We start from the raw sequence: 20,667 nt of genomic DNA on the forward strand, positions 1-20,667 counted from the left end.
GCCCCTGCCCTGCTCCATAGCCCTCCTCCCCTCTCTCCATCTCTTTTTCCAGTTCTCACATATTCACACTGCACTCCCACTACTTGAGGAGCAAAGGAGGGGCCACTCTCCACTGCACAGATGGAACACGCACTGACTAAGAGGATAAGCCAAGTCTCATCTCCGCAGTGTGTGACTAGTCATCATCAAGGGCGATAAATACAAATATCAGACCCAGAACGCTGGCCACCCTACCTCTCTCTATTCCTGCTAAAACCCAGGCACTACTTAGAGAACAAGATTTCAGATGGCATCACTGCTATCTTGTGGAGGTAGCAGTAGTAGCAGGGGTGGCCGCAGCGGTAGTAGTTGCAGTAGCGTCATTAATATTAGTAGCAGTAGCAGCAGCAGTAGTAATAGCAGAGCAGCATCAGTTGCAGTAGGAGTAATAGCTGCAGCAGTAGAAGCAGTGATTGCCATGGTAGAAGCGGCATTTGGGGCAGTAGTAATTGTTGCATACAATTACAATTATAGGGGTATAACAAACAGCAGCAGTAGTAGCAGTAGTAATAGCAGTATTATTGTCAGTAATGGTAGTAATAGCATCACCAGCAGTAACAACAATAGTATCAATAGTAGTACCAGCAGCAATAGCAGTAGTAGTAGTGATAACAGTAGTATCAATAGCAGTAGTAGCACCAGTGGAAGTAGTGGTGGCAGTAATAGCAGCAGCAGTAGTAGCAGTAGCAATAGTAGTAGTAGCACAGTAGTATCAACAGTAGCAGTCGCAGTTATAGCACAGCAGTATCAATAGTAGTAGCTGTAGCAGCAGCAGAATAAATACTAGCAGCAATTAGCTGTAGTAGCAGCTATAGCCAGAGTCGCAGCAGAATAAGGAGTTAGACTGTCTGCGTTTAAATCCCAGTTACTCTAGTTACTAATCATTTGATTTTTATTATTTATTTGTCATCTTGTTTCCTCCTCTATAAATTGGAGATTCAAATATTACCTACCCCTTAAAGTTACAATGAAAATTAAGTGAGAGAATATACAAAACCCATTTGGAACAAGGCTGAGTTATGCTTAGAGAGAAGTGGCCAGGTGTGGTCAGGATGTCCATGGGAAGATTGTACACAACCTCATCTTCTTTTTTTTGTATGATATAGTGCACCTGTCTTCCTGAGCATGCCTTTTAAAAGAATCACAGCAGGTAGGACAGCATTTTCTATCTGTCCAGTTCCTTATCACAGGCTTGCGAACCACTTACTGTCCACATCACTCACACACGCATTCAGTCAGAGCTGCTTTCCTTGGGAGAGGTGAGGGCATGTCTTTGAGACCCATTTGCTTTTCGGACAAGACCCTGCTCACTTGATACCCTCAATAAAGACTGATGGGGCAGATCTGTTAAGAACGTAGGTCTTAACACAAGTTAAACTGTCTCTGGGAGTCTCTTAAATATCTATGCATAAAATATTTTATTAAAGGAATCTCTGTCTCCATTTGTCGTGTGTGCCTTCTTGCACAGGGTATGACGAGAGGGAAATGTAGATTTATTTACTCATCCTGCCCGACAACCGTTTGGGCAGTTTGTAGATTCATCTCATTTACAAGCCATTCCCTTCAAGTTTCCTCAGTAGCTATTACCACTTCTTTCTTTCTTAATGACAGTGTAGAAGGCAAACTAATTTCTACTAGCCTCTAGCTGTGAGATTTATCGAGAAGACTCTAACATGTTTAGAACAGCCAACTCAAGAAAAAAAAAACATTTATGTCATGGATTATTAACTTTGTCTTGATGAAATTAATGAAAATCCTTTTGAAAATGGAGCTCTCAAGTCCATTTTTAGTTCCTCCCCCATTAGATGCTCTGGGGATGATCACTCTGGGTTAGGAGTTTTCACAAGGGCCATCAAGAACAGCGATATTTTGCAAGATCATCCATCTCTCAGCTTCTCCACTGAGCTGGCTTCAGAAACTCCATCTTCTTCTATTAAGCCTGTGGTCAGGGCTTTCTGTGTTCTAAAACCAACCAAGCACTATTATAGCAAATCAATTTGGTTCCTATTTAGTGCAGAGAAAGTGCCTTAGAAGAAAAATACCTAAATAAGTGGTTTCTAGTGGTTCCAAAAGCTTTGTGTTTGCCAGAGTGAAGTGCTGTTGTTTATTTTCCCTACAAAGCACTGTCTTATTTGGATGTTTCTCATTCTTGTTTTCTTGACAAGTTAGTTTAGGGCTTGTCTGACTCAGCCAGTAATAAAAGTGATAACCAGTCCCTAAGAATCCTGAGACTTAGCTAAGATTTCACAGACAGCCTTGCTCTGAAGAATCTATAACATACTCTGTGACTTCAGGGCTGCATTGGAAGTAACAGACATATTGTCACATTGCCACCCCATTTATATTCAAATGTGTTTCCAGAGAGGGACAGGAAAATGATATAAGCTGTGTTGTCTGGTCACTGTGGAGCCTGATCCTTGAATTAAGCTGTGGGGCCTAATGTGGCATTATTCTAAAATGCTCCCTCTGCTTGGGATTTCTCTTCTTTGTGCATTTTAAAATTGCTAAATGGCTTGATAGATGGAATCACTCCTGCCCTGCTCAGTCTATTAAAGCATTTTAAACCTCCCCCACCCCATGTGTTCCTATTTCCTTAGGACGGCCTGTCCTTTTCCCTGGTTACAAGGTTTTTGTTAACCTGCTGGTAGAATCCCCTTTTCAGGTGCATCACTGAGCCTCCTCATATCAGAGCTGGTTTACTTACCTCTGAAGACCTGGGTGGCACATTGACAACCATGTGGGGACACATGGTCACTGATGCCTTTGTCAGAGACAGTCACTCAGGTAGTCTGCCTGGGGGCAACTTCTGATGGCAGGTGGCCACAAGTGCATTGGGAGTTTAGAGTGTGGGGTTGTGTACAAATGCTCCTCCCACCTATCCACCCCTCCCCTGAGAGCCCCTGTGGCCTCTGCTACCATCTGCTCCCTCTTTTGACTTGGCCGTGGTGCCCTCTCCTGGGACAGGTGGACCCGCAGCAGTTTGGCACAAGCCTCGCCTTGGGATAGACTTCTCAAGCCGTGACATCTGGGTGTCAGCTTGTCCTCCCAGCTGGACCCTCTGCTGGCTGCTTGTCTGACTTTGCTGGATGAGCAGAGCCTGTCTGAGGAGCTGGTCAGAGGTCAGTTCCTGCTGCTTGCCTCTGTGAGGTCTCCCTGAACAGTCTACTTGGCTTGATTAATGATGGAGGGAAGAGAAAACTGGGCTTTTTAGAAGCCTGGAGGAAAGGCAGGCTTTGTTAATGAAAGCTTTTCCCCTGTCTCCTGCTTGGGTGTTGGGTGGATAATGGTCTGGCGGCGAGATGCAGCTGGCCAGTCTGGCTCTGACCCTGCCCTGCCATTCATCTTTCTTTCCTTTCAAGGATAATCCTTACCTTGATAATGTGGATGCACGGCAGTTCTCTGGTCCCTGGAGTATGACAGACAAGGCTGGAGCACCCTAATATGACTTGCTTAAATTCTTAGATTTATGACAAGAAATTGTGCACAGGAAGGCAGACAGCTGGCTACTGGGGAGCGCCATCGTCTTGCAGGCCTTTCCCTTCCAGTCTGATGGAGTGGGCACAGGTCTCAGCCTGCTGAGGTCCAGACAGGATTGGAAACATGCAGCTCTCCAGAAAAGCTCAGCATATTTCATGGGACCTTATATTTTCATTAATGTTGCCCGTAATCCTGCTTCTAGGGACTCAGTAAATAAACAGATCATCTGGACTTCTGACAGGGCTGCTCCTATTCCACCCAGTGCCAACCCAGATGGGAAATCGGTGCCTTTTCTGGTTTCAGTAAGACAGCAAATCCACATCTCAGTGATGGCATGGCACACAGAGGGGGTCAGCTGGGGCATTTGCATTATATCTGCACAAACAGCCTCTTAAATTCTAAATCTGCCCCCCTTCCTTGTCTGTCCCACACTCCCTTTAGACTCCACCCTTTCCATTGTGCTGGTTCCCCTCCCCCCTTCCTGATAGCTCCCTCTGGTTCTTGACTCCAAAGTAAATTCTTATTTTCTCATGAAGATTACTTTAACAATCTTACCGGTAGCCTTTGCTCTTGCTGACACAAGGTATTTTCCTAAATACAATAAAGTTACTGATGTAATGAGGATTCTGGTGCTAATGCTTAAAAAATAAAATCAGTTTTCCCAGCCCCGGTCCTCGGTTGACTTCATGCTATCTGTCTTTAATTATCTGGCACCCAGGAGTGTCTGTCTGGGTCTCTCAAGAACTGCAAGCCCTAGACAGGGGCTCCTGCTTGAATTCTGTCTTCTGCCTCTCACAGTTGTGTTCTCATCTTTCTGATTTGCCTTCTGGGGACCTGCCCCTTTTATAGGTAATTGAGTTTGGAAATCAAGCCTTCTCGGTATTCTTCCATCTCATGGAAATGACAGTCCTGATTTTGATTGCAGAATGGACAGTTCCACATGGAATATACCCACCCAGGGCCCCCTGCCCTTCCCCAGCATGGCTTCTCCTCTGTGCCTCATATCCTAAGAGGCGATCTCTTTGCAGATACTTTGACATCTCTTTACATTGGTGTTTTTAGTCTAACAGAAGATTTAAGACTGCTCATTAAACATTCATTAGTTCCACAAACACCCATTAAACACATAGTTCCTGTGTAACACATGCCACAAATGTTTTCCTTCTTAATTCTCACAAGCTCTAAGGCTATTTTGTAGCAGGTTTCAGTTAGGGACAATGGCATATGGAAAGGCCCAGAGGCCCAGGAGAGTAAGGGAAGAATTCAGTGTGTGTGAGGCAAGGGATCAGAAGCAAGACATGTTGGGAGGTCAGTGTTGAGGAGGCCAGCAGCCAGGGTGCCGAGAGCCAGGATGTAGCCCATAGAGAGTGATGGTACTCTGTGCAGGACAGAGAGAGGGGGTGCTAAGGCTGGGAAACCATCTCCCTGGGGAGAAATGAGGACACTTGAGCTATACTGTGGCCATAACAGGTGACCATGTACAGAGGACATGAGGAAACTTCCTGGGACAGAACGCTTAAGCCTGGCCAGGGGATAGGCAATTGGTGGCTGATCTGTAGGCAATCTGTAGCCTACCGTTGCTGGGCTACAGTGTTATCCTGCTCCCTTCCCTGTTCCGCTGTAGCCCCAGGGCGATCTCATTGTAGGATGGGTTGTGCTAAGCTAAGCTAGCTGTTCAATGCAGATGACAGGACCTTGATAGCAGTGAACCAAGCCACCTGCCTTTCAGGAACCTGAGTCAGCATATTTTAAAGCCCCCCCCCCCAGCCCCCCCAATCTGGGCCTTCCTGTGTTAGCACATTTTATGGGACTCCCTATATGCAGGGAACAGTCTTTCCCTGAAAGGGCAGTCCTGTGACACAGTTCAGACCCAGAAGACTGTGGCAGACATGACATTCCTTTTGGGGCCTGAGGGAGGTCAGAGATACATGCCCGAGTGAGTGATTTCATATGTACCATGTAGGCTGCTCCTAGCTCAGTCTTCTAAGCTTCAAGCTGCAGAGACCAGATATGTCCTCTGCTCACCCTTGGAAAGCTTTTAGAGTCATTGGGGAGAGACAGTACTGGACACACAGGGTATCACCATCTGCATTTCACAGGGGGATAAATCAGTTTTCCCACTGCACCTCTCCAGCGCCACCCATCACATTTTATTTTATCTTCAGCAACCTAAGTCTAGTGCATTAAATGACTTGCTCAGCATCGCTCAGTAAGTAAATGCAGTAGAGATTCAATTTGCCCATTCAATATGCATTTCTAGAACTCTTGCTGTATTCATGCACTGCCTCAGATTGTAATGAATCCATATCTCTGGCTTGTCCCTCTAGGCCATTCACCTAATGTACACAAACAGTCAAGGAAGAGGAACTTGACATACATCCCTAGGGTGGCTAACTGGACCAGCTCTGTCCCCAAGGTCACAGGCTCCCTGGAAAGTCTTAGCACCCCACTCCTGGCTCTGGCTGTTGTCTGCTTCTGACTTGACTCCATCTCTGATCTGATTCCAGTCTTTTGCTTTGCATCCAGGTCTTTTCCTTTGCCATGCCTGTGGCCTCAATATTTGGGCCACCCTTTTGCTTCTCAGGTCTACCCTCATCCGAGATGCCTCTTTTTTGATTCCTTGCACTTTTGTGTTGCCGTGTTCCTAGGCCAGCCAGAGCTCTGGGATCCTACCCACCATCCACCGACCCATCCATATTGTCTGTCTGTCTTTTGCTAATGAATGCTGTGTTGTGTCTTACTAGAAATGTGAGGTAGAGAGGCAAGGACTCCTTTAAGCCAGGCTTCCTTCCTCTGACCCTGTTAGTCTGTTGCTGCATCTTGTGCTATTAGCCCTTCAAGACTCATGGTGAGCAAGTATCCATGCAGCTGGGAGCCTCTCCCCTTGTGCATTCTTCACTTGATCGTGCTGTTCAGCATGGCCCAGCCCTGATGGTCATCTGCCCCTACCCACCCTAAGGAAAGGCTTCTCCTAGGTTTGTTGGGACTTGGAAAGGACCCTAAGCAGAGGCTGCTTTTATACTACCAGCTTTTGATCTTTACCCTCACAAAATCCTACTCTGGATAACCAGATCATGAGGATTGCACCGCTTCATTTGCATCCCTAGCTGTAAACCTAGCAGGCCGCCTGAGTGAGGATGCTGAAGGTGGACAGCAGACCATGGAGCCACAGATCAGTGTGGAGTGTGAAACTCTACCTGAGGCAGTGTTTTACCAGTGGGGAAGGAGTGAGTGGAGGAGACAGAGACAGCTCCAAGTGAGGCTCAGGAAGACATTTTTGACTAGGCTATAAATGAGAAGCAAATTGTTTGAATAAAGGAGGTTTTCTCCCAAGTCAAAGTTGGAAGCAACAAATCTCTTTCCTGCTGTCTGTTTTCTATATGTTCTCTTTTTGTGAACCAAGATCAGTCTGTGCTTTCTTAGCAGGAAATCCACCTACTCATCCATTCATCCAGCCATCTATCACGCAGCCATCCACCAGGCATCCATCCATCAAGCATATATTGAGCACCAACCACATGTCTTAGTGGGTGCTGGGTACCAGGTTTTAGAGACAGTGAAACACACACACACACATACATGCACACACACACGCACACACAACACACACACACACCCCCCTATCTAGAAAGAAGTATCACTCAAGCCTATTCTTTTGAACTGAGCTGTGTTCACCCCCCCTGCCAACACACTTGTGGCAGGCAAGGGCTCCCTTTGGCCTTTCTGAGTCACATCCTGTTTTTTCCTCTTCATTGCAGGCCTCTCTGTATTCATATATTTGTTAAGTACCTTAATTCATTGTGAATAGAAGTGCTGAGAGAAAAAGGGTAAAATGACTGGGTGTTGGTTGAGGCCACGCTGTGTGGTGCCCCCTGTGTGTGTGAGCATATAGGTGGGGGTGTAGCTCAGAGAGTCCTGTGGGGTTGTGTCACATCAGCGGTGAGTGGTGGCTGGGAGATCTATCAGTGTGCTGACAAGAGAAATCTTCACATCATCAAGGACTCTCAATTTGGATGCGTCTTCTGAAAAAAAGATGAAAAATAAAGCCAAGCCAATTTTGAGTGGCTTCCATTCTCTTATAACAACATTTCCATTATGGGTTTGTATTTCAGAGGGGAAGTGGACATGTCAGAGACAATTTACAGTGAAGGGGCCCCTGAGAACTGGGGCTGACAAGAAGAGAAGGTAGGGTTGTCGTTCTCATGGAGGAAATGGAGGAAATGCTGCCCGAGGCTCAAGAGTGGGAGACACAGCTCTGCCATGGTGTTCCTTAGGACAGGGGTGAATCTTCAGAGGTGGGAACAACTTCTCTCTGTGGTCAAATAAGCCCTGTTCACTGCAGAGGCCTGAAGGAGGTCAGCTCACTCTGATCCGTGGCCCTTATGGAAATCAGCAGGCGACGGCCATCCTAGGTGCACTCTTGCCCCCTCAGACACAATCCCTGTCCATCCTCTACACACTTCTTATGACTAGAGCCCCGTGAGATGACAGGCACATGGACCTTTGTGGCACATGTCCCTACACCCACAGTGACCACAGCAAGAGCATAGATTGAAGGCAAATGGGCCCCTGCAGGAATGGCGAGGGCACAGGGACACCCACAGAGGAAGCAGTGAGCCCTACTTGGACATGTCAAGGCAGAGGTGGCCTGGGGTGAGCATGAGTACCGGTCAGGCTCGCTGTATCAATGTGGCAGATATTTTTGATGACTTGCACCAGATCCCTTGGCCCACCTTTGACTTCAGTCCTTGAAGGAGAGTTCCCATCACACAGCTAGTGCCTGGGACTCTGCTTTGGGGCACCCAGGTCAAGAACTGTGAGGAAGGAAATTGCAGGCTGAGAAGGTGAGGAGGTGTTAAGAGTTGTGAGTGCAGTTTGAGGGGCTGGGGGAGGGAAGATCGGAGGCAGCAGGGGTTCTTCCTGCAGCCCAAGGATTTCATTTGATCTTCCCAGGAGTCCTTTGAGGCCAACATATTCTCCTATTTATATCCAGTGATTTTGTTTTTCTGAAATATTTTTGGCAGACACCTTGCTGCTTAGGTGTGCAGAGAGTCATCCCCTTGACCTACTTTGGCTGAGGGTTGTTTGTGCAACAGTTACCCATGAGGGGCCATAGACCTTCCCTAGGGTAGATGTTAACCTGTCCCCACCACTGCCTTCATCCTCCTGTGATGTCCCCAGGAAGGAACAGGTGGCGTGGAGGTGACACCTGAGAACAAGTCTGCCCTCCTCCCCTCTGGAGGGGTCTTGGTCGATCCTGAGAGCAGATGCTGGTGTTCAAGTGCATCAATATTGGAGCTTTATTCATGGTCAGGAGGGTGAACCCAACCTGTGCCACCCCAGACTTCACCTCTGTGGTGGGGTTCTTCTCACTATAGTTCTGGCTTCCCCCTGGCAGCCATGTTCTCAAGGGCACTGTGATGGACTGTCTCCTCTATGAGCCAGTCTATTGTGGGGTAGCTCTGAGAGGCACATAGCTGCAGATCCAAAATGTATCCTCTGGTGGCAGCAGTGTCACCACAGAGCTGGCTGCAGGCCTGACATCCAGAGTCTATTACCACAAGCATCACTCAGGCCACCAAGCACCCTTGGCCCATCCAAGAACCAAAGTGTGTTTTCTAGGGCATAGATCTGGTTTCTAGGTACAGACTCTCCCTGAAGCCACTCTGCTCTTGCTCCTTAGCACTATTTGTAAAATTCCAAACAGCTCAATCCCTGATCCCTGCCTCCCTCTTAATCCTACTCCCTTTACTGTACCCTTGACACAGACCTTGAACTGTTTTCAGTCCCTGTAACTGAGAGATTGGCCAACTGTACCCATGGATCGAATCTAGTCACTATCTACTTGTGTGAATGAAGTTTTACTGGCACATTCACTTATTTACATATTGTCTATGGCTACTTTACCTCATAACAGCAGGGCTGAGCAGTTGCAAAAGAGATTGCAGTCCCTGCAAAGCCTAAAACCCTTTATTCTTTGTATGTTTACAGGAAGCACTCATGGACTGCCCTAACTGGGCCTGTTCTTTGGCTCCTTCATGCCTTTGCAAATGCTAAGCCCTTCCTAGGGTGCTGTCTACCCTTTAGTCTGCTAATCCTTCTAGACAGACTTTCTCCCCATCCTTCATTGTCTGAGTAGGATGTCCCCCTCTAGCCCTGCATGCAATGATCTTTCTGATTCTCCTGTTGATATAGGGACCTGCCTCCCTCCCTCGTTCCTGAAGCAGGGTGAGGTCTTACTCCACTCAGGCTACTCATTCTACTCAGAAACTAGCTGGGTTTTTGAATGAACAACTGGCAAATAGAGGGTGTGGCATAGATATTGGACACTACTTAGTGTTGGCATCCTGGGTCACCCCAACCCTCTATGGTGTTTCCCCATGTCTGAAATGCACAGTGAAAAGGGTTTCACTGCCTTTGTCTTCGCAGATCTCCAATCTCTATCTGTATGACAGCGTTTTGATGCTGGCCAACGCCTTCCACAGGAAGCTGGAGGACCGGAAGTGGCACAGCATGGCAAGCCTCAACTGTATACGCAAGTCTACCAAGCCATGGAATGGAGGGAGGTCCATGCTCGACACAATCAAAAAGGTATGTTGAAGACGTTCCCTCCTATGTCAGAAGTCAGGCCATTCCTCTCATGCCACTCTGCCCATGCCAGGCCGTGGTCTGACATTGAGCATTTTGTGCATTTGCCCCGCCAGGCTTCCTGCCTTGCCATGATTCCTTCCTAGCTTTTGAAGCTAAGTGAGCTTGAGTTCATGGCTGTGTGTTGTTATATTTGTCTCCATTTTTTATATAAGGAGAATGGACTTCAGAGAAATTAAATAACTTGCCCAAAGTCAAAGAAAGTAAAAAATGGAGGCAATTGCCTAATTCACTTGTGCCAGAGAGCCCTCCAAGCAGGCTGCCACCGTCCATCAGAGAGGTTGTCTCAGTCAGCAGTGCATGTGCTGATTAATGAGCACCTCGTATGTATGTGTGTGGGTGTGCGTGTGACACACATTCTGCACTTGTGATGTGTCCTGTGTGCTGTGGCAAGACACCAAGTTAGAAGGCTGGATTTGAAGTGAATTGGGTAAAACACAGAAGACTTGTTAGAGTGAATTGGCTTTTAGAGGCTTCAAAAGAGCATTTAGGGAAATCTATAGTGCTAGGAGTTTCTGTCACAATAAATCGTGCATGGTTTCAACAGTAGCAAAGTGTTCTGGTCTTGGTTTAAATCTGATGCAGCCTATGCCAGAGTCAGGCCCCCTCTTGGGCCAGCTCAGATTCTGGAACTCTTCTAGTTCCCACAGCATATGGGAGGTTAGGGCTGGATGAAACCCTGAGTCCATGTTCAAGGAGAGAAAGAGGCTCAACACAGGCTCACTCAGCCTCTATGCACTCCCTCTGCTGTCCACCACCGAACTGCCAGAGAGAGATGCAGACTTGCATGCCCATCACGTCCAGTCTGGCCAGACATCATAATTTGTGCACAAATTCAATCCTTGTGGGCGCAGCAACTCGGTTTTAATTAACTCCAGCCTGAGCAATGGGCGATGCCCAAGGTGACATAGGTGGCAAAACCAGGATCTGAGCTGGGGTTTTATTCTCTAGTGCTCATGCTCAGTTCCTTGCAAATCACTGCCATGTATCTGATAGGCCCCTGAGGTACTGTGACTTCCCGCTTGGCTCAGGTTAAGCTGAGCTCCTGAAGCAGGTTGCAAGGGAAGATGGTAAGCTCCAAGAGGATGGAGACAAAAGCTGTCACTGTGATCCCATGGGCACAGGGCAGGTGCTCTAATCATAGTGTCTGCATGAAAGACAGGTGCAAGCCTTAGGAATTTTCCCTGTAAGCAATCGCCTGCTCCGAGGCCCTCAGACCGCCAGTGACATGTCATCACAGTCTACACATTGCTGCCTCAGACCTCAGTTGTCACTGAATGGTGACTATTTCCTTTTTCTTTCTTGCCTTTCGGATGCCCTACAGTGGCCAGTTTTTTACCACCCTCCTTCTTTCCTTTAGGGCCACATTACTGGCCTTACAGGGGTGATGGAGTTTCGGGAGGACAGCTCAAACCCCTATGTCCAGTTTGAAATCCTTGGCACAACTTACAGTGAGACCTTTGGCAAAGACATGCGTAAGGTAAGCCACAGCGCCCTGCCCACTCTCCTACTGCCTTGGAGCCACACGTCCTGTGCTTCAGCAGATGTTAACCAACATAGAAGTCCCCTCTCCGAGTCTTTCCATGCTGATGTTGCCATTGATGCAGGTGTTTATGGGGCTGGGTGGGGAGGAACTCAGACTTGCCAATAGGAAGTGCCACTAATACAGAACCAAGGCCAGCAGGGCCCCTGGCACCAATTAGGTCCTGCTGTTTGGACCTGGAGGAACAACTGTGTGACCTGGGAGGAGGCTGAAAGGGACAACAACAATTTCAGCTGGGAGCAGCTGAAATCAGTCCAACCATGGAGATGGGTGTGACCATGGCTGAGGCAGGAAATAGCAGTTGCAGCCAGAGTGTACCCCAGATTTAAAGATGAGATGATGCCCACAAGGGGACTGAGAAGTGGTTGTGCTGGTATCCATGGGGAGAGAAGTGATAGGCAGATGAGCAACATAACTCAGGGTGAAATTTGGTCATTTTTTTGGTGCTAATGCAAGTGATAGGTCTGGGTCTTTTTCTGGTCAGTGATACCTTGTCTCTTCTTCCTCCTACGAGACAACATTAACCCACGGTGGAACCCCTAAACCTAAGGGAGGAGTCTGTGACATCAAGAGTCTAATAGGTATTGGAACCAAGAGGCCAATGTGGTAAACAAGAGGGTAGAATAATTATCCAACAAGGGTCCTCGATGTAGTCACTGTGAGCCACACTGTGGAGACCAGGGTGGGGGTGTGGGGAATGGCAGAAGCTGGCTGCCGAGGGCCATCAGCCCAGCTGGCTTGGACGAACTCCCAGAAATGGCCTGCACAGGTGGCCCATGTGCTGTCGGGCCAAAGATGGTGGTGCTCATCAGGTTGAGGGGCCACAGGACTCACTCTAATTAGGAAAGCAGTAAAGCATTATCTGGTTGGCCTACACTCAGGCACAGGCTTGTGTCATCACACACAGGTACACACACACATGCACACACATTTCTGCACACTTGAGAGGGATATATCTCTACTAACGAGAGTGCCCAGGAGACGACGGACACAGTGGATGCTCAGCAGGGTGGGGTAAGCCTTGGCAAAGAGCCTTGTATTGGCCAAAGGAGGCAGAGGGGCTTACATGATATTGGGGTACTGAAAGGGTTATGTGACATTGGGATACTGAAAACCTGGCTTAGGGAATTCTTTGTGCCCCTGGAGAGCTGGGGTAGAAGGGTACATGTGGTTTTATGCAAAGTGTGAGAGTTGGAGAGCAGCTACAACATGGGGTGCTGGCTCCCTAGGGAAGGGTTGGGATGGCTGGAGGTCCATGTGTGATGTGGTGCTAGGGAACCTTCAGCCTATCCTGTGACAGAGTCACAGTATTAGAAATAAGAGGCTCAATAATTGGTTGTGAGGCAATGGCAATACTCAGGGTTTGGTGACAGTTTGGAAATCAGTTTGTGGCATCATGGAAGGGGTCAGTGTCTACGGAGTGATACCCTTAAGGACCAGGGTATGACCTGCAGTGTTAAGGATGTCAGGGATGACTAATGAGGTCTTTTAGAGATGCCCAAAGCTCTGATGCTTGGCAGGTAGGTGGTCAGCACTGTTCTCAGCCATTATGACCACAACACATTATGACTTGTGCTGGGACTGCCGCATGGTAAAGGGGAAGCCAGCAAGGGAGCCCCTTCAGTGCCTGATATCAGAGGAGCTGTGGACTTAGCTGCCTGTGGAAGTGACCACTCATATCTGCCAGGTCCTTGCCTTTGTCCCTGGGCATTCCTCTGACATTAGTGACAATAGGCCCTGCCTGCTGGCTCCTTTGCTGCCCATGCCTCCCTTCAGCTTTGGGCAAATGCCAAGGTCCTCACAACAGGTGGGAATGTTGGCTGACCCAGGCAGTCTGGCCACTTCAGGTGCCTGAAAGACCTGGAGGCACTGTCTTCCACTTCCTGTTTCAGGTGTCTGAGCCTTTCATGTTGCCACGGCAACACTCTTCCAATACCCTGAAGCCAATGGGAGCTGGAATCTCTCTGTGTAAGGAGCTTCTGAGCAGAGCGGGAGGCCTGACTATAATTGAGTTGGAAGGGAAGCTGATTTTCAAGTGGGCTTTATTTTAAAATGTATCCTTTTGTCATTTTAAAAATCTACCCTTAATAACTGCATATCCCAGTTGTTATCTGTTTGCCTGGCAGCTTATCACTGTTAAGGAGAAGTTGTCTGGAAAGCAAGGCATAGGATTTGCCATAGTAAATGTTTGTCATTTGGGCCCAAGGTTCTGGAAAGCTAGTTCTGGGCAGAGAGGAGACTGGGAGCGAGTGTCCAGGTCTATGGCTGCATTTGAAGGCAGGGCTGAGCTGTGGCTTCTGGTGGACGGTGGGGCTGTAAGCGTTAGGGCTAGAAAGTTAAAGTGACCTGAAAATAAAGTCGAGTTTGGATAGCAGATATGAGGTCAAGGTTAAGGGTCTGGGGTATACCAAAGCACTGCAAATATCAGGTATCCAAAGGAGGGAAAGGGAACCGACCTCAACTGAACTTTCTGTGGCCACATCCCATTTGGTGCTGTTGGAGGAGTCAAGCAGATTGACTGCTAGATGTTGGCATGTTGGAGCAGGACAGGGGTTCCCTGAAAAATCTTAGTATGTGGCATGTATTCTGATATATATTGATCTTTATACACATGTGCTCACACATGCTCACACACACATTGGCATATTGATTTATAAACAATTACAGCAAACGTAGACACAAAACCAAAGCCAATTAATTCCTTTAAGATTTAAACCAAGAGTAATCTTTTAAATTAGGGAGCAAATGGCTGTTTTCTTAAAGTAACAACCCTGGAGGGAAATCTCGGGGAGGGTGAGTCACCCAGACATTTTAGATTAAGTGGCATCAAGAGACTGGTAGATTACTCAGCTCCTTCAGAGGATGGAAAGGGTGGGTGATCACCTTTCACTGCAGGGTGCTGGACAAATACTAATTAAATTATCTCATCCAGGAAGTGAGTTCATGTTGAGGGAGTGCTGGCTGGCTTAATCAGAGGCCTATGTCTCCAGTTTGCTGTGTAACTTCAGGCAAAATATTAATCATCTCTAAGTCTGGCTCAGAGATGTCTGGCATGAGGGGCCACCGAGCAACCCTGCCAGGGGCACACTTTGCTGGAAAGTCACCTCCGGCTCCCACAGGACGTGGCCCGACATTTACCCTGGGTTCTCATGCATGTTCCTATCAGAGTTCCACAAATTTCTACTTGGCTTCCTTTGTTCAGACAGAAGTCCCCAAGGAATGTCCCTGGACTTGTCCATGCAAATGTCCTTAGCTCATGACATGAGCTGGGATGGGATTTTTGAGGACACTCATAGGCAAGTTTCCAAAGCTGGGGATACGGGAAGCTGTGTAGTGGAGAGCACCAGCTGTAGACAAAGGTGGGCGGGCTTCATTCTCCCTTACTAGCTTAAGACATTTTTTCTGTCTCCTCTGTTAATTCTGATTCTTTGTAAAAGCTGGCTTTGAGCAGGAATCAAATAGCCCCCTTGATGTCATGTCCCCAGGAGGGCCTTGTGGCTGCTGATAATTCACCAAGTAATAAGCGCTCATCTTGTAGTGATTGCCGTGCCTTAGGACCCCAGCCCTCCCGGGGCTTGGAAGTACATCATTAATATTCTTGCCCAGATCTGCTACGCTGTGTTACAAATTGTCCCACATTTTCAGGGTTCAGAAGCTTTAAGCAGGGAGGCCAGGTGGGAAAGGCAGCAGCCTGTAGACAAGTACGGCTGCCTGCTAGAGTACAGGTGGACCCCTTTCCCTGGTGTCCTGGCAGCGGGGCCAGGAGCCAGCAGAGGGCTTAGTAATGAGAACCGGGAGGTGGGCGGTGCTGGGGTGGGAAGGATCCAGTCTGAGAATTGTGCAGCATCTCTATTAAGGAGCTCTGATGGAGATTCCCAGCTATGCACAGTGAGTCACAGAAGAGAAATAAACTCCAGTCTCTTCGTGGATTAGCATTCTTGCAGCGTATTTCCCAAGTAAAATGTCAACTGTTTCGAACTCGTGCAGAACCGCTTTTGATGGAGCTGAGAACCAAAATAAACACTGGTACTTCATCTGAGCAAAGGGATAAGGCAAAGATACAACGAAGTATTTCATTTTAAGTCACATTTAGTGCTTCGTTTTGAAGATAGCATCTATATGTGCTTGTTGAGGATAGAATGTTTAGAAAATACAGATAAATGAAAAGAAGAATATAAAAGTCAGCTACAATTTCTGAACCAAGAAATAAATATTGTTAGCATTTCTGGTGCATTTTCTTTATTTTTTTTTCTCACTCTGAACATAGAGCTAGAGTTATTGATATGTACATTTATCAAATCGCTTTTATTGTACATCTATTTATATTCAGACTTTCCCATTTAATACTATCATGGGGTTCTCTTCTCATTTAATTGTTTTGGCAACTATGATTTTTAAGGAATATACATTACTCAACTTACAGGAAAACATCATTTCTTTTTCTATATGATGAATGTTTTGGTATTGTTACCATATTATAGAATAATGTAATGAATATTGAGAATATATACAATTTTAATTACATCTATATTTTCTTATGTTATTTAAGAAGTAGAATTAACAAACCAGGAATAATATTTTTAAGATTTCTTGGTGTGCGTGATACATATTTTCAAATTTATTATAGAAAGATTTAATAATTTTTTTATCTACCGGTAGTAGATGGAAGTCTCTCTTACATGCTAGGCTCAAAAAATTGATTGAAACATAGAATAAAATCTGTGGGATTGCTTCCCAGGTTCGAATCCTCACTTTGATTAGGTAATAAACCCTTCATCTAATTATAAAAATATTGAGTAATATATTAAATAGTTTTGCTAATTTGGTAGCAGTATGAAAACATAATCTGTAAAACTTGCATGTCTTGTGAGAGTGCCCATTTAAAAATATAATTATTGGGCCTCCCCGGTGGCGCAGCGGTTGAGCGCTGGGTTGCGAAGCTGCCCGCAGCCTCTGCAGCGCCGGTTCGATCCCCGGCTGCTCCCCGGCCACCAGAGGAGGGTCCCACATGGCGCGCAGACCTCTCCTGCCGCCCGCTGCTCCCCTCAGCAGTGTACTTCTGTCCTTCTGCCTGCTCTGCTCCCCGCTCTGGCTCTGGTGAATTCTCTCACCCTCCTGCGCTTCTGACTGTACCCAGTGCTTGTATAAATAAATAAATCTTTAAAAAAAAAAATAAAAAAAAAATAAAAATATAATTATTGGTTATTTTGTGTTTCACATTTTATAATTTATACCTCAGGTTCTTTGCTTATTATACGTATTGGGAATATACTGGGGATTAAATTTTTCTTGTCAATTTATATAATCTCTTTTGGAAGGCAATTGATAGTTATTTGTGTCAAATATTTTGCTCTCACAAATTGTTTGCCTTTCAATTAAGAAAACATTTCCACACAGACACATTCAGAAATTTAAGTGTTTGTATATTTTTAGAAAGTCATACCCAATTTGCAAAGTTGACCATATTCATTCATATTCTGTTCTATTTTTGTGGTTTGATTTTATTTCAATGAAATCTGCTGTTGGGATTGATTTGGGATCAATTGTGATGTGACGACCTACCTTTTACAGTTTTTAATAATGTCTCCTACTACCATTTGGCCAATAACTTCTTTCCCCATTGACTTGAAGGTCACATTTATTATATGCGCTACTAAATTTTGCATATCTCCTCATTAACTTAAAAAAATTCTTAGACTCTTTTTTTAATCTCAGCTTAAATTAATTTCCTCTTTGTCCATTATTAGAATGTACTTGTCTCCAAGTAACAGAATGTTCACCCCAAGAGGATTAAACAATAAGGAAGACTTAGCTCACATAAAAGATACCTGGAGCTGAGGCTGCTCCAGGGTTGGCCATTCACAGGTGTTCAGGGCTTGGATCAAAGGCTGGGCCTGTTTTATCTTTCTATTTGGCTGTCCTCAGGGCATACTCTTTGCTCTCCTCACAGCCTGAGGATGGCTTTGGCACTTCCAACTGTCATACCCAGAAGGATAGCAGCAAGTGGGAGAAGAGGGTCATTTCCTTCCGTGTGCCTCCTTTTTATAAGTGAGGAGCCTTCTCCAGGAGCCAACCCTGGCTGACCATTTTTATGTAATGATCACTTTGTTCTTATTGCAGTTGAAGTTTTCTACCTAAATACATAGGTGGCATTGACCTCTGACTTCTCTCTTCAGATGCTCCTGTTCCACTTGTGTTAGGCTTGTACTTCCTTCATAACATAGACAAGGAATTGCTCATTCTTTTCCAGGTGTCTGGACAGAATTCTTGAAAACTTGTAAAATTATTTGGGTTGATTGTTGGTCTTGGAGCTATTACTTTGTCAGCTTGGAAACTTTATTTCCTGGTTTCTACAGAGCTGTGAGTCATTTTTAGTAATCTACTTTTATAGAAAATATGTATATCGCTGTTCAAATTTGTTACTAAACCTCTGCATAGCATTTGCAAATAATGAAAAAATTCTATCTGTTGGAATATCTCTCTTTTCATTCCTGCTATTGTGCATTTTTGTTGTTTCCCTTTATGTCTGCATTTGACTTGATAAAAGTTTGTTCAATTATTTTTTTCAAAGAACTAGGTCTAATTTGCTTAATCAATTTTGCTGTGTTTTATGTTATCTAATGAATTGATTTTTCTTTCTTCCTGTTTTCCTGCTACCTAGTGTTTTTTTTATTGCTAATTTTTAAATATATTATAGGAAGTATTAGACAATTTATTTTTATTCTTTCCAGTTTTGGAATGCTCTCAGCTTTACTCTGATTATAGATGAGAGGCTGAATCCAAGTGATTTTTCTAATGTAAACTGAAGTGTAAGATTCATACAGAAAAGCCCTAAATTTTGAGCAAATGTTAGTGAATATCCAAAAAAAATGAGTGAACCCATGGAATCAACATCTCATCAAGAAACAGAACATCATCAGTATCCCCAGAGGAGTCACTCATGTCTGGTTCTGGTCATTACAGTCACTGGTGGAACCATTATAGATACCTAATGCACATATTCCCTATTTCTGTAACTAACTCCTTTTGCTTAACATCATGCTGGTAAGACTCTTTATTATTGTATGAATTATGGTATTTAATTCATTCTTGTTGTGTTTTACAATATAGTTTTTTTAATAACATTTTTTAAAAGTTTTTTTTTTTTATTTTATTTATACAAGAGCTGGGGTACAGACCAGAGGAATGTGAGGGTGAGAGAATTCACCAGAGTCAGAGCAGGGAGCAGAACAGGCAGACGGAGCAGTGGGTGAGACAGGAGAGGTCTGCCACTCCATGTGGGCATTGCCCTGGCCAGCTGGGAATCGAACTGGTGCTGCAGAGGCCACGGACAGCTTCACAGCATTGCGCTCAACCTGCTATACCACCGGGGAGGCCCCTACAATATAGCTTTTATTATTATTCAGGTATGGTTGAGGCCAACAGATCAGGAGAGGCCTGACATTGAAAAAACAGTTTGTTATTCCAGTTTCCATGAGGGGGCATGCCCCACTACTTGAGGTCACACAGGGAAGTACCAGGGTTGGTTAGGGGGCAGAAGGAGCTAGGGGAAACCGTGGACAAGGACCTTTAATATGGTTTTGTAGGAAGGAATGATTGTGGCAACATAAGCAGGTTTAGGATTGAGCAAACAAATCATTTTAGTGAATTCTAGAAGGGTGCGGTCCTAGCTTGCCTGCTATCTTAGTTGTCTGATGTCTTGCCCTGTGATGGTTGGGGCAGAGGAATAATAGCCCCAAGTGGAGAACTCCATAAAGTGGGTGATTGGGGTAGGGGCTGTGGATTCTAGATTGGTTAGTTTGTACATGAAAGGCACACCTGCAGAGAAGTCCTTTAATCTTTTGGAATGGGCTAACCCTGAAGGAATAGTCTTTCAAAGGGTTAGTAAGGTCCAGGTATCAAGGCACCAGAAATACAGAAAATAAAAAGACATGATTAATACTGGTTGACATATAATGTTCCTTTCACGAATATTTCAGGCTTTGTTTATTCATTCTATATTTGAGGACAAAATTGTTTCCAAATTTTGTCTATTACCAATAATATTGCTGTAAACATTCTTGGACACATTTTTTTGGGGGTGGGTGGGACATAGATATGTGTTTTTGTTGAGTTTATATCTGGGAGGGAAATTAGAAGTCTAAATATTAGTGTATGATTAATAGATACTCCCTAATATCTCAAACACTGCTTGCTTATAATTTCTTATCCTTGATGTATGTCATCAAATTTAATGTGTTAATGTTTTGTTGTTAATTTCTTTAAGTTCTTGGAGAGCTTGCAGTTTTTCCTGTGTGGCAAAATCCTCACTAGGTTTCAGTATCCACATTATTAAGGACTGGGACTCTTTAAATGGAATTGAAAATATTTCCCTTATTTCTGTCTCTGGAAGAGTTTTTGTAAAGTTGGTACACCTTCATTTTAAATGTTTGGAAGAATTCACTAGTGAAACAAGCTCACACAGTACTATGTGTATTTAGATTTTATATTATTTCCTGAATCACTTTTTTTGGTTGATTTTTAGGAATCTACTCGCTGAATGTAAATTTTCAAATATCATGGCACAGAAAACATTCTCTTTTTCAGTTTTGATTTTTGTTATCTGTTCTTATCTTTCTGTTTTTTACACAAAGCAGATTTTGGATTATTATTTTGTGATATTAAAATTACTGATAATTGTTCTTATTTTCTAATTATTTTGCTATGATTTGTAAGTCCTTGTAATGGCCTCTTGATATAAAGGTAGATACTTACTTTCTTTTCTCTTCTTTTCATTTAAAGATAGTCCTCAGTATTGTTTTAGCTATACTCCATACATTTTGACATGTTTTACTTTCAGTGTTTTCCAGCTCAAACATTGTTAATTTCCTTTGATATTTCTTTTGACCCATGGCTTTTTTAGAAGCCTATTGTTTACTTTCCAAGCAGAGTAGTTGTCACAATCTTATTATTATTTTTTT

General features: G+C 44.9%; 1 protein-coding gene across 1 annotated transcript in view; it reads left to right on the forward strand.

Annotated features, from left to right (window-relative positions):
* Positions 1-20,667, forward strand: part of GRID1 (glutamate ionotropic receptor delta type subunit 1) — a 598,797-nt gene that overhangs the window by 388,419 nt on the left and 189,711 nt on the right. The window contains exons 7-8 of the mRNA XM_054690113.1: positions 9,946-10,107; positions 11,525-11,644. Of these exons, the coding sequence (XP_054546088.1) occupies positions 9,946-10,107; positions 11,525-11,644 (282 nt within the window). The remainder of the gene's footprint in view (positions 1-9,945; positions 10,108-11,524; positions 11,645-20,667) is intronic.

The sequence above is a fragment of the Talpa occidentalis genome, unplaced genomic scaffold (assembly GCF_014898055.3).
Source record: "Talpa occidentalis isolate TD23 unplaced genomic scaffold, MPIMG_talOcc4v2.1 talOcc4.8, whole genome shotgun sequence".
NCBI lineage: Eukaryota > Metazoa > Chordata > Mammalia > Eulipotyphla > Talpidae > Talpa > Talpa occidentalis.